General features: G+C 35.6%; 1 protein-coding gene across 1 annotated transcript; it reads left to right on the plus strand.

Annotated features, from left to right (window-relative positions):
* Window positions 1–8,611: 8,611 nt before the first annotated feature.
* Window positions 8,612–9,195, plus strand: LOC134789979 (cytochrome c-like). Its single transcript, XM_063760707.1, has one exon. The coding sequence runs from the start codon at window positions 8,646–8,648 to the stop codon at window positions 8,970–8,972; it is 327 nt and encodes a 108-aa protein (XP_063616777.1). The 5' UTR covers window positions 8,612–8,645; the 3' UTR covers window positions 8,973–9,195.
* Window positions 9,196–15,416: the final 6,221 nt, after the last annotated feature.

Consider the following 15,416-nt stretch of genomic DNA (forward strand, 5'->3'; position numbering starts at 1 on the left):
TACCTACCTACAGTAAACAGATATCGTACATATCATAGTAGGTAATACAATTGCACATTATGTCTTAAATCTAGCTCGAGATCCAAAACTAGTGCACACAATAGTGTACACAGCATGTTGTATAATTAAGCGGAAATATTACAAACGAATTAACACCATATTATAGCTACAGTGAAAAATATTAGAGAAGAAACAACTATCTAAACATTACAATATACGCGAATAACGAACTTTACATTATAAAGATTAAACATCACAAATAAAACAAACTTTTAGAGGGTTAAGGCAGATGTCATCAGTCAGTACGAGAAGAGAAGAGGATGCCAGCCAAGCACTTCTTAAACCTAGTAATGTGCTGTAATTGGGCTGTATAATAATGAATGTACTTATGTATCAGTTTTTAAGAAGGAATTTTTACTGTTTAACAAACAGGTCATTTGAAGCTTTTCGTGCGGCAGCGACAATTGTAAAACTAATTAGACACCTTATAAAGATATACATATTGGATCTACTTTTTTCTACTTATTAAATGTGGGGTCTTGAAGGTACGATTATATAAAAATATAATTCTGATGCCAGTGTACGTACCTACTAATTGACCCGTATATTCAATTGTTGTCACATAAACACATTTATTGTAGATATCATAAATACATATTTGTAAGAAACAATTTCCTTTTCCCCGACAAAAGGGGCACTAAAGTTCTCAGTATTCCGAGAAACAAACTCCCTCAAAATCGACTATCGCTATAATGACGTCACATTATAACTGTTCTCGTATCTGAGTACTCATACTCGATGTCCAATAAAGTTTTGTCAGGGGATCTTTGCCGGTACATAATAAAGTATTACAAAAGGCAAAGACCGTCATTGTTGCTGGTACTTCAATCCCGGGCGCCTGTGGAGCGTTTGGCTCGGGCGAGTAAACTTGAACGTAGTGAGGCATAGGTTTCACGCAAGATTCGGAGATGTAGTTTAATTATTAAAAGATATTATTCGATTTTTATTTAAGTTTGTATAAAGACACACAATTAAAGTTAGAGTTAGACCAAGAAAAGTCTGCAACGATGTTGATAGCACACGCAGTGCAAGTGTTATGCGTCAACGTCAAACTTCTATGAAATTATGACGTATAAATAACACTTGCACTGCGTATGCTATCAAAATCGTTGCAGACTTTTCTTGGTCTAACTCTATATTACACCTAGGGTTGCAAAGGAATGCTTAGATGTACCTATACTGTATAAAATATTTCTTTAGCTCTAGTTGAGCACCCACTTTATGATTATGATGAATCCCTAGATTTTTAGAAAAAGGATGTCGAGTAATTTGTATTTTTGTATTACTTGAAATAATATTTTATTCAAATTTGACGACCGGTCTGGCCTAGTGGGTAGCGACCCTGCCTGTGAAGCCGATGGTCCTGGGTTCGAATCCCGGTAAGGGCATTTATTTGTGTGATAACACAGATATTTGTTCCTCATGTTCAGTCATGGTTGTAATCTATTAGTCGAGGGTGGAAGCCCTAAACGACGGCGTTGCATGAACAAAAGATTTCCTTTGGCAGGATTGGTCCTTAGGACCCAAGGATGGATTTAAGAAGTGGAGCCACCGAGATTTTTGATGTTAATTTTAGGGGGGGGGAGGGGCTCTCAACTTTATCTTGATATCTATATAAAAACGTGATGAGCTTAAGGCTCGGCCGCCAACCTCAATTTCCTACAACTATGTAGGTGGTGTGCTGACGTGCCCAAAATGCGCTCGAGTATTTAGCAAGAAGATAGGGTACGTGAGCCACCTAAGAGCGCATCAGAGAGTGGATCAGCTACACTCTAATAACACGAGCTAAAAATTGCCTAGTCCAGAGCACACAGTCGCTGGGGCCGAAATCGGTCAGGAAAGCATCATCATTTTAGTTACTAGGCCAAGTTTGGTATCGTTTTTGTATAAATCGGGGATGCCAAATTCATTTATGATATCATTCCGAAGTAAAAACACATAAAATATGAAAAAAATAATTTTTTTTTATTCCTCTTCACGCTCAAACTGCTGAAGCAATTTAGTTGAAATTTGGTATAGAGATGGTTTGAGTCCTAGGGAAGAACATAGGATACTTTTAATCTCAAAAATTTCATTTCATTTCATTTTATTTCATTTATTTTGTTAAACATAGGTTACATGCAAGATGGTAGGTACATAAATATACATTGGCCTCTATGCTTTACCCACTATGCAGGTGTACAAAATTGTCTCGTGCGGTTATCAAATAAACGCATGCTTATGTCTAAAAAAAACCTACCTATTTGAAAACATAGTCATACATTAACATTAATACTACTACAAATTTCACTTAAAATACAAACTGAAATATTGTCTTACAATAAACAAAAATAATCCCTAAAGGGTGTAAAAAGGGAGGTGGAAATTTGTATGGGGATTCAATAACCGCTGAACCAATTTAGATAAAATTTGGTATAGAGATAGTTTAAGTCCCGGGGAAGAACATAGGATAGTTTTTATTCCAAAAATAATCCCTTAAAAATGAAAGGTAAGATGTAGGATTGTATGGGAAATCAATAAATGCTGAACCGATTTGGATGAAATCTATGTCTACATCTTTGATTTAGTCGAAAATGATACTAAACTTGACTTAGAACCTAAACTTAAAGAATTATAACCTCAGACGTCGCAGACGCTTAAAAACCCCCCCATCCCCCACCTGCATCAAAAATCTGGGTGGCTCCACTTCTTAAATCCATCCTTGGGTCCTAAGGACCAATCCTGCCAAAGGAAATCTCTTGTTCATGCAACGCCGTGGTTGACCTTTTTATGCTCTGAGCACCATCAACTATATGTATATAAGTATGTATTTATCTATATAAATATCAATTTTTTAAACATGCAGATACGTCTGCGAGCGATATTCCAAATTTTATGTTAAAGGAAAAAAAAAAAAAAAAAAAAATTGATTTTGAAAATTTACGCTATACACCGTGTTTTTATTGAATTCCGTTAACTTCGGGGTATGGTTAACTACGTTTAAGAGAATTAAATGGCATAGTTAATTTTCAAAACAAAATTATTTTTTTTGATTAAAAAAAAAAATATTTATGTTTAAAAAGTAATTAAATGTAGCATGTAGCGTTGTTGTAACACGGGCATTACATTTAAGTCAACCAAACAATTGAGATCTGTGACATATCAATGTCATTTCGAACATCGATCGACCGAGATTGTACTTAAGTTTAGTAGCAAATGTATGAACTCATTCATATCAACACTAATCAATATGTAAACCAGCCCTAAGGCAAGTGTACACGCTTGTAGAGGCCTTATAGGAAAAAAATAAAATTATTGATTATCTCCGAAATGGAGTAAATTAGAATATCGGTGTCTTTGAGAAATACGTTCCATTTTTATAACGTGTTTATTGGTTTATGAATAAACAAATGACATGACTTATATATGCGTCCAATACATTTGCCACTGACATTGAAATGAATTTAATTTTTTTAGCATAATGTAGGTATTTTAAAAACACGTTGCAATTAAAAGACTTTTACTTACAAACAAAACTATTATTGACAAAAATATTACATTATTTGTCATTACGCATGTAATTTACTTATATTCAAATATATTTTTTGTGATTAACATTTGGCCAGTTATCATTACAATCTCGTATTTTTTACTACAATTAATTACACTACATTTACCAATTCTACTATTTTTTTAATAAATATTAATCTTGATAAATATTTGCTGCACTGTTGGTAATATCAAGATGTATGTGATTTATTAGTAACTTTATTTATTTTACACTCGCAACATACAACTATTATTACAGTATGTTATAGTACTTAGCTAACCTATATTTCACATGAATTGTGATTTTCTTTCTTGTTGCGGAACTGATGTACTACGTATGATAACTATAACATTTAGCTGATACTAGCGACCCGCCCCGGCTTCGCACGGGTTGACAATTAGTTATACACCGAAACCTTTCTCAAGAATCTCTCTCATGAAAACCCGTTAGGTAGTTTTTGAGTTTATCGCGAACATACAAACACGCAAACAGACAGACGCGGCGGGAGGCTTTGTTTTATAAGGTGTAGTGATAATGTCTTCTTTTTAAACGTCTAATTGTCTAGTAAACTTTTCCTTGGACATATCAGTTAGGTACGAGTACGTCGCCGGCCAGACTCAGAGCGACAATTAATATTTGTGTGAATTAGCATTACAGAGACAATTCAAGAAAGTACCTACATATTTTTACTCATTCAAAAGGCAAAGCGTCAAATATTATATAGATTTTACAAGACAACCAACAACAGTTGGTTTAGTAGTTTAGTGACTTGTACAAGTAAATTAGGGCGTTCAAGTAGCGGTTAAGTATTAAACGCGCCCTCGACGGGGCCAGATAAGGTTTTATGAGCTCGCCACGTCGTTTCTGCGCGGCGAACAGCAAATGCATAGGTTTGTACAGAAAACCAATACCCATGTGAACGTTCTCTATTCATTTAGGAGATTAGATTACAATTTTATAGTTTTCCTTGTAAGGTATAAATTTAACCTCTTTTTGCTTGCTGAGTAATCGTCATTGTTAATAATTTTGCAATTCGTTTACGTTATTAATTACTACAATATTTTGTGTCAGTATAATCAACGTAGGCCGAGTAATGATAAAATATTTTGAGAAGTGTAGATATTACACTGTCAGATAAATAGTGTATTCAATATTAAGCTTATTTAAATTTAACACATAGAAAATTATAAAATTTAAATACATAGTTCGAACAGTTTCTTCAAATAATTGCTAGCCAAGAGTAAAAATTTATAATTTGAAATACAGGGCTTTACATACAAGCGTTTTTATTTAACAAGTCAATAACCGACTTATTTGTTGATTAATTACTCAGTCTAATAAAACCATTTTTTTAAACATGCAGATACGTCTGCGAGCGATATTCCAATATTAGCGATATTTTATTCTGGTAAGCTTCCGTAGCTCAATTGGGAGAGCTAACGCACGGATTGCGGTTGTTGCGGGTTCAAGTCCTGCCGGAAGCGTAATTTTTCAATTTTTTCCTTTAATATAAAATTCAGTTTAATTAGTAATAGATTCTCACTTAACCTTCCAAATAAGGCAAATCTAAAATAGGTTTGTTAGTGGGCAGTAGAGTAATCCAAAGAAACAAACATACAGCCGATAAATACTTACCCTGGGTCCTGATTAGTCGGTTAAAAGCAAAATGCTCTCTTAAGTGATAAAAAATAAAGCATCGGTTTAGTCGAAGAGACGTGCTGCTAAAGAGCGAACGGCACACACGCCTATTCTGATCTATTCTGATTCTGATTTTCTTTGAAAATCTTTAAAGTTAAGGCGATACATTTATATTCATACACGACTCAACCATATTTTTAGAAATATAAAAAAATGAATTTGCTAAAGTCTCAATACAGGGTTGCCAGCAAACATTTCTAGTTCAAAAACGTAAGAAATATCAGCGCAGAATTAATGTAGGTACTGTACCAACCTATCTGTAAGCACGTCGAGGTAATCGAAGGTGTAATACTTATCTAATATCATACATAATAACATAGGACTTTAGTTAGTTTTATCATTTTACATGTACACTGACATAAAACCTTGATATTCTTCTTATAACTACATATAAAACTACGTAAGTGACCCGTTTAAAATAATACATGTTCTTTTTATCACGTTCACGTCTTTCCTCTAGACATCGCAAAGTTAATAAAATCCAATGCTCATTTTTACGCTGCACCCTAATAAGGATTTGTTTTCTGTATTTGGGACTGAAATGACAAAATTGTGATAAATTATGTAATGTACCTTGGTCATTAACTTTTAATGGATATTATTTGTCCAAAGAAGTGATCTTTTCCTGAAATATTTTTGATTTGATAACACTAGAACTAGCGGACGACTTTAGTGATATTCGCGCAAGACAAAGTAGAACACGCTCTTGTAAACATTTTCTTTTCTTTGGAAGTAAAGCGGTATGTATTCTTTACGGTTTCGTTGCAGCATCCTTATCAGAATCAGTGCACCGGCGCATTGGCCTTAAATAAATCCGGGCGTTATCGGGCGAGCATAACCGGGTCCCGGTGTACAACCGGGACACTAAACCGTGTCACTCCTACAGCTGTAATGGAATTCTCATGCTCGCGCCGCTGACGGTTTGCAGCACTCCTAATACATACTTTAAATTTGCACCGGTAACGCCCGCGAGCGCTCCACGAAGAAACTTTTCACAAGTTTTAAAGGGATTTAAATGGGCCTTATTTCAAGCTTTATCTCTGTATAAAGTGGCGAAAAAGTGTCGGTTTTCTTTTAGTGTCGTTTTACTTTTGCAAGTTGCTGTGTTTGAAAGTAATGATATAAATAAGACAGTTTTCAGTGTGTTTTAAATCGCGATGCGGTTAGAATTGAGCGGTCCAGAGAAGCCACAAGGAATACCTTTTATAGTTTTTGTTGTCAGTAGGTATTGTATATTCTCAAATAATGTATTAATAGTAAAAGTATGTGTTTTTGTTGTATGAATTGTAAATGTATTAGTCTAAGAAGATGTTAACCTAAATTAAATATATTTAATAAAACCTATCGTCGCAAAAGAATCGTCTAACTGTTTCCTGAATTTCTTCATTAAGTTGAAATTAGGTACAGAAAATATTTTGAAAGCCTGAATATGCCACTAACCTACTACAGACGCCCTTAGCGGTATGAGCAACCTTCATACCTCCCTGATAACCCTGAGACATGATGCTCTACTTAATTGAAACTTAACATATCTATGTATGATGTTAAGATTGAAATATAAACTTTAAATGTAATGCTACACAAAATTAGTCTTTCTAATAGTATCAACATCACACAAATTGCAGAAACAAGAGAGACATTTTAAACATAACAAGCCCTAAACCAAGCATAATTGATATAATTACATAACTAAAATGCCCTCTTGCCGCGCTTTACCCGTTATTCATACCAATTAAGCAATTCAGCGCAGCGGGTACAGGATGTAAAATAATTACTTCCCCATAAAGAAGCGTCGAACTGAGCTCGTACCTCAATAAATGGGCGCTTAACCGACGAACAAACAACGGGAAGAAATAAAAAGCAGTGCATATTGTGAAACGTTCGGAGCGTTCGCAGTCTATCTGCCCGATTCGAACTTTAAGATACGTCGATTAATAGATCTAGAAACGACATGGTTTCCCTAAAAACCAGCGCCATGGCTAAGTATCTGTAGTTATCGGCATATGCTGAGTGGCATCCAATTTGGTGTTAGAATATATTAGAATAATTATAAGTAGGTTAAGTTTTATGTTTTACACCAAATAATGTATTTCTATTTCTATATGAATTCGATGTGTCAGTGTTAAAAGTGACGATTTTGTTTAAAAAAAACACCACATTTGACACTGACATATTTAATCCATATCGTTTCTAGATCTATTAACTGACGTATCTTAAAGTTCGAATCGGGCCGTATGGCACACAAATATACTAAGTACTTCACCAATCTCTATTTTGTATTATATTTATGATTATATTACTGAACACTAAAGAGCCACTTTCCTCGCAGGCGTACACTTTAGATATAAGTAGATTATCAAATCTTTTTTTACTCTTCATCCAAGATTTAAAATTTGTGCGAATGATGTAAAATTGATTTGATTGAATGTACTTAAGTGATAATAAAATGAGGCTATGAAAATATGAGAATCAATTGTCTAACACTTAGGATGTCTTTAATAAAAATAATAGTCTCGTTTTAAAGGGGCCCACTGATTAACAGTCCGCCGGACGGTGTCGGCCTGTGAGTTAGAACAAAATTTTGACAGTTTCGAACAACTGACAGGCCGATACCGTCCTGCGGACTGTTAATCAGTGGGCCCCTTAAGTCTGACCACGAAATTCTATCCCAAGCAATTCAATTAAATCCTGATAGGATTCTGATGTAGGAATGCTTTTTGTTACACAAAGAACCTACAGATCCGAAACAGGTAATTAAACCACGTGGAATTCTTTTGAGGAGCCTTGTCTTTTTGCTAAGATGCCATCAAATCGCTACAAGTCAGTTTTAGTATAAGCGCAATAAGAATATAATCAGTAGTTTAACAAATCATGAAATAGAATCAACAATTTATGTATGTTATTATATCAGAACCCGGAATTCTCGTAGCATTTTTGAGCTGTCATAGGGACTTCTCGTTTATCGACTTCCGATTATACATATGTATATCGATAAATACAGAATACAATTTGAAAAATATGATTACGAGTAGAAGCAAACAACATGCATCCTTATTGCGAATGAGCGATCTCTTCGAGATAACCTTTGGATACCTTTCATAGTGTCTTCGCAGAATGTGTTTCTTTGCTGGACAATTTGTTAGATCATGTTTGTCGTGCTTGCCGCAACGTAGGCATTGGCTGGAACTTATTTTTCGGAGGCTTCTGTAGTTCGTGGATTCTTGTTTATCAGATCTAGGGTTAGCTTTCTAAATGAATGTTTCCATTTATTACAAGCTTTTATTTAACAGTTGAGAAAATAGACTCGCCCGTGTTCGTGTAGTTCTACGAGTATATCTCTCCAACTTCATAAAAAAAAATGGGTGTACCTGCAGGAAACGCTGAGAATGGCAAGAAGATCTTTTTCCAGAGATGTGCACAATGCCACACAGTAGAGGCTGGCGGCAAACACAAAGCAGGCCCCAACCTCCACGGCTTCTTCGGACGCAAGACTGGACAGGCCTCCGGATTCTCATACTCAGATGCCAATAAGGCCAAGGGTATCACCTGGAATGAGGACACCCTGTTCGAATACCTGGAGAACCCCAAGAAATACATCCCCGGAACCAAAATGGTGTTCGCCGGTCTGAAGAAGGCCAACGTACGCGCGGACCTCATCGCGTACCTCAAGAGCGCGACTAAGTAATCAAATAAATTATCAGGAAAATTACAGAATCAGAATCATTTTCCATTATGTTACTGGAATCTACTTCTGTTCATAGCCCAATCAGTATCATTTAACTAATGTACTCGTATTTGCAATGTTACTTATTGCACAATAGTTACCTATTTCATGTCATCATACCTAGGGTATAAATGTGATTATGTGATCAGACATTTATTTATTAAGAATAGGTGTTGTTCTGAGGAGATCACCGCGCTAATATAAGATGTTATTCACAATTTTTAAGTACTTTTGAGAGTTGTGAGTGTGATTTGAATGTTAATAAATTATTTTCTTTATTTATTTTTGATCTTAAGTTACGTTGTTTATAACATGAATATAAAAGTAAAATACAAAAGCATATAAAAAACAATAAAAAATACATATAAACACATTATAAAAAACCTAACCTAGGGTGCCGCCGGCAATGCGGCAGGGCCCAAACTGAGTGAGGAATCGACGTACTATACGCGCCGTGTCCAAAATTACCGCCTTCTGCATCTGACCCTTGATCCAACCACCCAGCGAGTCTCTCTAGGTTGGTCGAGACTCTTCGCTATGAGACCGTTCGCTGACACGACTATAGGAACAATGATCGTCGAGTCAACATCCCACATGGCGGTTATCTCGTCAGCCAAGTCTAGGTACTTACTGGACTTGTCCTTCTCGGCCTTCACGACATTCTCATCATGGGGGATGATGACGTCGACGAGCACGGCCTGGCGCTGCGATCGATCTATCAGCACGATGTCAGGCTTATTGGCTACAATAGTCCTGTCAGTGATGATAGTTCGATCCCAATAGAGCGTGGCACGACCATTTTCGAGAACTGGTGCCTGCACTCACCTGTGAGTACTTGTAGTACGGCACTTCACGGTCCACAAGGCCGTATAGGAGGGCAAGCTGCTGGTGAATAATTCTGGCTACGAGATTATGTCTGTGCAAGTACTCGCCGTTAGCAAGATGAGAACAACCGGAGATAATATGCATGTGTTTGGGGTTGTTAGAATTGTTTCGAAGAGTATTAGTTGCCTGTGGAAAGAAAAGTACAGTCAGCGATAAAAGCTTGTACCACAAACGTAATGTTTGCCAAAATCCCATCTTCAAAACGAATTGTACGATTTCGGTAATGTTTTCGTGATATACCAGAGATGTTTCTTTGATATAGGTTTAAATCATGAGGTGGAATTGTTATATGTAGTAAAATTGACTAGGTGCGCTAGCTAGAAGCGCTGGTGGCCTAGTGGTAAGAGCGTGCGACTTTCAATCCGGAGGTCGCGGGTTCAAACCCCGGCTCGTACCAATGAGTTTCTCAGAACTTATGTACGAAATATCATTTGATATTTGCCAGCTTTCGTAAAAACTAGTGCCTACGTCAAATTATGGGATTAGTTGTCAAGCGGATCCCAGGCTCCCATGAGCCGTGGCAAAATGCCGGGATAACGCAAGGAAGAAGAAGAAGAAGTAAAATTGACTACGTATTTTTTTCCAATACATATATACCTACTCGTTTATAAAATTTCCAATGAATGTTCTATCTATTTCACTCGATTTGTATTTGTTGTGTTGTTTTTGTTTGTCCTAGGGCACCCCGGAGGTGCATTTGTTGTGTAGACGCAGTTTAATGAAAATGATGTAGGTAACACAATCATTTTTTGGACGAAATTTTACCTTAGTGCTTTTTAATTGTAAGTACCATAAACTAATTACTTAATCACTAAACATCTTAACAACAAAGTGTCCAAACAACAGTCAAACAACCTTACCGATTCCGCGTACAGTAAAAGAATGGCGGCCTTATGTCGGAACTAATGAAAAGTTCGCAGCGGCGCAGCGGGTAGCCGACGGCGGCACGGCCGTCGGCCAGCCGTGGTGAAAATTTAAACAGACAGTGGCCGCCTAATTCATAAAACTCTTCATCTCTATTGTCCGTTCGTTCCAAGTATAAAATGACCTTGAGTTCCGGAACAATCATTCGTAGTGAAAGATCACACTAGTACTGGTTTTCCTGACGCTATACGTCTGTGAATTTATGAACCCGTTGGACGCCCGTGTGGCCCGAGCAAGACAATTCCATTTACCTGACCAAAGTCTAACTCTTAACCCGGAGCAAACAACGAATATTTATCCTCATAAGACATCTGTGGGGATTATCCTAAGTCTCCTTCGCCGTTCGTAGGCATTCCTTTGAGGCTTACATGTCTAATCGTTTCTTTTCTATTGATTACAAATACATTATGTGCTCGAACATTTATTTTGTATACTACCTACTCTCGTATAATACTTCTAGTCTAAGATAAAATGTTAAATATTTTTTGGAGTATGTATTATAAAGTACATAATTATTAAGACAGTAAACTGCACTATTTTCATCTGTAACTTAATTTTTAATTTCAGAATACCAAGGGAAAAATAATTTGATATCAATCAAAATATAAGCTTTTATATTTTACGATTTATTTATCTATGGCTGTCAATCAAGTAATGACAAAATCTGTATGGGTATAATACAATTATAAAGTTATTTTAATTATAAAACGTCCAAAAACTTCCAGAATTCCAGAATCGACCTTCCGTTTTATTGCATTAACAAGGATAGTAATAAGTAACGCGAGATATCTTTTGAAGATAACCATCCTTAATACTATTAAAATGTAATACCAGGCATAAGACTAGGCAGTAACCTCGGCCGCTAACACAGATTTCCACCTTCCTTGCCAGATAAGTACCTTTTAAATCAGAAAATGGAACAGAGAAGTTATAAAAAGAAATACGACACTCCTCCTCTCTGTTTATTGCCGTACATTAGTTATACTGTTTCCGTAGTGTCGTCACGGCATGAAATGGGAACTAATGAGATTTTGATGTTTTTTTGACTGTGCTTTTATTTTCCTCGGTAAATGTAAAGATGCTTCTGGGGACCTCTGCATGGAACGTCTGTATATCATATTTTGTTTCACTTTTACTAGTCGTTATATGAGGCATATTATGGCTGCTAGGAGTATACATTCGGTCTCGTAATTGACTTGTTGAACACATACTCCTATTTAACCAAAAAAATATAAATGTCGGTAGGTTACCTATATTTACTGCAAACTTGTATTTACACGACTAGTTTGTTTGATACCTAAACATTTAACTTTGTAGTTTAGCCAAATTTTACATGTTCTGAACACATTTTTCCAATTTTTTTTTTACGGTTGGCATATTGATCGTCGCTACCCGCTTAGGTGGTCGTGAAGGATACCCAAATACTAGTTTGCAACTTGGTTTCATATTTCCAAAATACTTTTGTAGGTACCTAATTACCTATTCTCCTTCGAATGATACTTCAAGGAACATGAAAATAAGCATCCAATTATCAAACACACTATATAATTGATTGCGAGTGGATAGAGTAGCCTGTTGACCAGCGAAATCTCCTAGCAATAAATTAAATTCAAAAAACCACAGGGCGTAAATCATGTGCAGTTGCGTTCTCGAGAGGCGCCGTAAATCTAAAAACCTCTCTGACGTACCTACTGCGAATCAAACGCAAACCGTGATCAATCTTCGGCTATCTGATTGTTTTGGAGACAGTAAAATAAATGCGCAATAGAATAAGCCAATAATATATGCGATTGGGTCATGCGATGTCTTGTCAACGCTTATATTATACCTTTTATAAAAAAGTCGATTCCTAACTTCTAACATTATAATTATAAGCTGACTTATTGTCAAACCGAAGGGTTCCTTTTATTGAACAAAATTTATACGCATTTAAAATCCTGAAAGAAAGCTAATAAGGTGCGATACGTTTTGAGTGAGTTAAGAATAATATTCGTTATTTGCTAATTGGACTCAAAATTCAAATTTTCCACCGTGATGCCGTTATTTTTCATTTGGTAAGCGCTTTATGAGAATGCTGTATTAAAATACTGACACTGGAATTCAGATAACACACATTAAAACTACTAATAAATAAATAAAAAATCATAATTCAAGATTTTTTTTAAAGCATTAATATACATAAAATATCCACTCAATTAGCAGCGACACAAATAGTCCAGCAGGGCTAGAAGACCGTAAGCTCTGAAACAAACAGAATAAACTAATTTTCCCTACAACTTAAATTCGAATTCGAAACAAAACGTTATTCAAAGCGAGGACTACTGAAAGTTATCTCAAACTGTTTATATTATAAAACGCATTTAACGTAATTAGCGTGAGAGTCAGGATCGCGGGTGTACCTAAATAAAAATAAACAAAAAGCATACCATATTTTAGTACCTAATTTGTACTATTTGGTACCTCCTTTAAAAAAATTAGTACCTCACGGTATTAAAAGTTATTACCAAAAAACATTACACCCGCCATTCTGACAGTCAGAATGGCGGGTGTATTTTATTACGCAATGATCCCGCGATTATTGATAAATTCTATAAAAGCCAAATTTTAGTACCTTTTTAGTACTTTCATATTCAATTATAAATTGAGCCATTTTATTTGTGGTTTCCGAGTTTTACTCATTTTACACTTTACATTGCTATTACAATTTTGCAGGCGCTGTAATTTTCCACCGTATCGATTTCGTTTTTAAGAAAAAACGCTACGCTACAACTATTGTTATTACGCCAGGATTTAGTACCTTTTACGTTTAATTTGTTACCTTTTCACGATTAATCTGTTAAGTTCAATTAACTATGAAAATTACGTCTTACAAATGGCCAGGCGCCATGTCATAGAATTCTTCATATGAAAAAATTCTGCTCTTCATTGTGCTTGTAATTGTGTACCTAATACCTACTTTTAAGTATATGGTGATTAATGAAATAAAACCCGCAAATTATGTTTGTTTGTCGGTATATGACTTCTCGTCCCGTTGATGTCCTTTTTAGGGTTCCGTACCAAAAAAGTACAAAAGGAACCCTCATGGTGCGACTCTGTCCGTCTGTCCGTCCGTATGTCACATCGCTAAATATATCGAGAACTACGGAAGCTATCGATTTAAAATTTGGAATGATTATTTGTTTATGAATTTTTAATAATTATGGAAAATGCCCAATATAAAGAGGGGGCAAAATTTACAAGTCTATAGTTACTAGGTCGAGTAGGATATCATTTGAAAGCGCTCGAATTGAACATTACAAAACATTTCTTTTTCACACTGAAAAATAAATTTATATTTGAAGGAAAAATGTGAAAAACAAAACTATTAAGGTCAATGTGGCCAAATCCGTCAGAGGAGTAAATCCGTCCAACAACATTTGCGACTATTCTAACAACAGTATACACTTGCTGACTCGATCGCTAAAGCAGAGAGCATATTTAATACCAGTAGTCAAAAACAGATCACAACAGTAGTCAGAAACAGCGCTCAGTCGCCAGTAAATGAAAAAAAATAACGCTATTAAAGTTCAGGTGCGCTCCGAACTTGATATCGAGCTAAGTGTGCTGCTCTGTTTTGTGAAGTTGGGATGAGACGATGTAAGTTAGGCCTTAATAATGGCTTATTTAGAATTTTAGACGATGCGAGTTTCATTACACTGCGGTTTTTGATCGGTCGGTTGAATTGGACGTAACCAACAGCCCGCAATGTAACTAAAATGCATGCGAGTTCGCGCGCAGTCTAAATCAGCCCTTAGTATGTTTATTATTGTTCGATATGCATGTTTATCGGTCTTTTTATCCATTTTACATTATAATCTCTTGGTGAGAAACCATGGGTGGTTAAAATTTGTGTTTACAAAACTATCGAGCGGACAAATCCGTCAATTACGAAACGGGAAAAATCGTCATGTGCCGGAATTTCCCTATTTCATATATTGCCAACCTTTTTTGATTTGACTCACTTAGGTAAGTATAACTCATATCATACTCATGCAGTGATGCGAGATTTTTACTGAATTGTCAAATTTCTCATATAAATTCGTGGAAGCTTTCGTACATCAATCTAAGATATCTGTGCTGTATTATTTAAAATTAAAAAGTAGATTTTATTTTTAAACTTTTTTTAAAGGTTTAATTTAAAAATAGGACGGATTTGCCCCAAGAATATATTTGGGAATAAAATCTAAATTTAACCTTAAATTGAGTTCACTAAGGTTTAATAGTTTCGATTAAGATATATAGTGGTATTTATGTTCACTTGACGTAAGTACCTACATGTTTGTAATACGTCACGATACAAGAAAAATCGTTGGTTGACATAAATGCCTCAAACCCTAGGGAAAATCCGTCAACTGACATGTCTTTAAAAAAAATCATATTTACATAACCAGCAGTACTAGGAGTTTAATATGAGTACCTTTATATAAATAAATAAAATATATAAATAATTAATATTGGGGACATCTTACACAGATCAACCTAGCCCCAAACTAAGCAAAGCTTGTACTATGGGTGCTAGGCGACGATATACATACTTATATAGATAAATACATACTT

This window comes from Cydia splendana, chromosome 4, assembly GCF_910591565.1.
Source record: "Cydia splendana chromosome 4, ilCydSple1.2, whole genome shotgun sequence".
Classification (NCBI taxonomy): domain Eukaryota; kingdom Metazoa; phylum Arthropoda; class Insecta; order Lepidoptera; family Tortricidae; genus Cydia; species Cydia splendana.

What these genes read in the sequence shown, in the direction of transcription:
- LOC134789979 (XM_063760707.1), top strand. Translation starts at nt 8,646, where the DNA reads ATGGGTGTACCTGCAGGAAACGCTGAGAATGGCAAGAAGATCTTTTTC.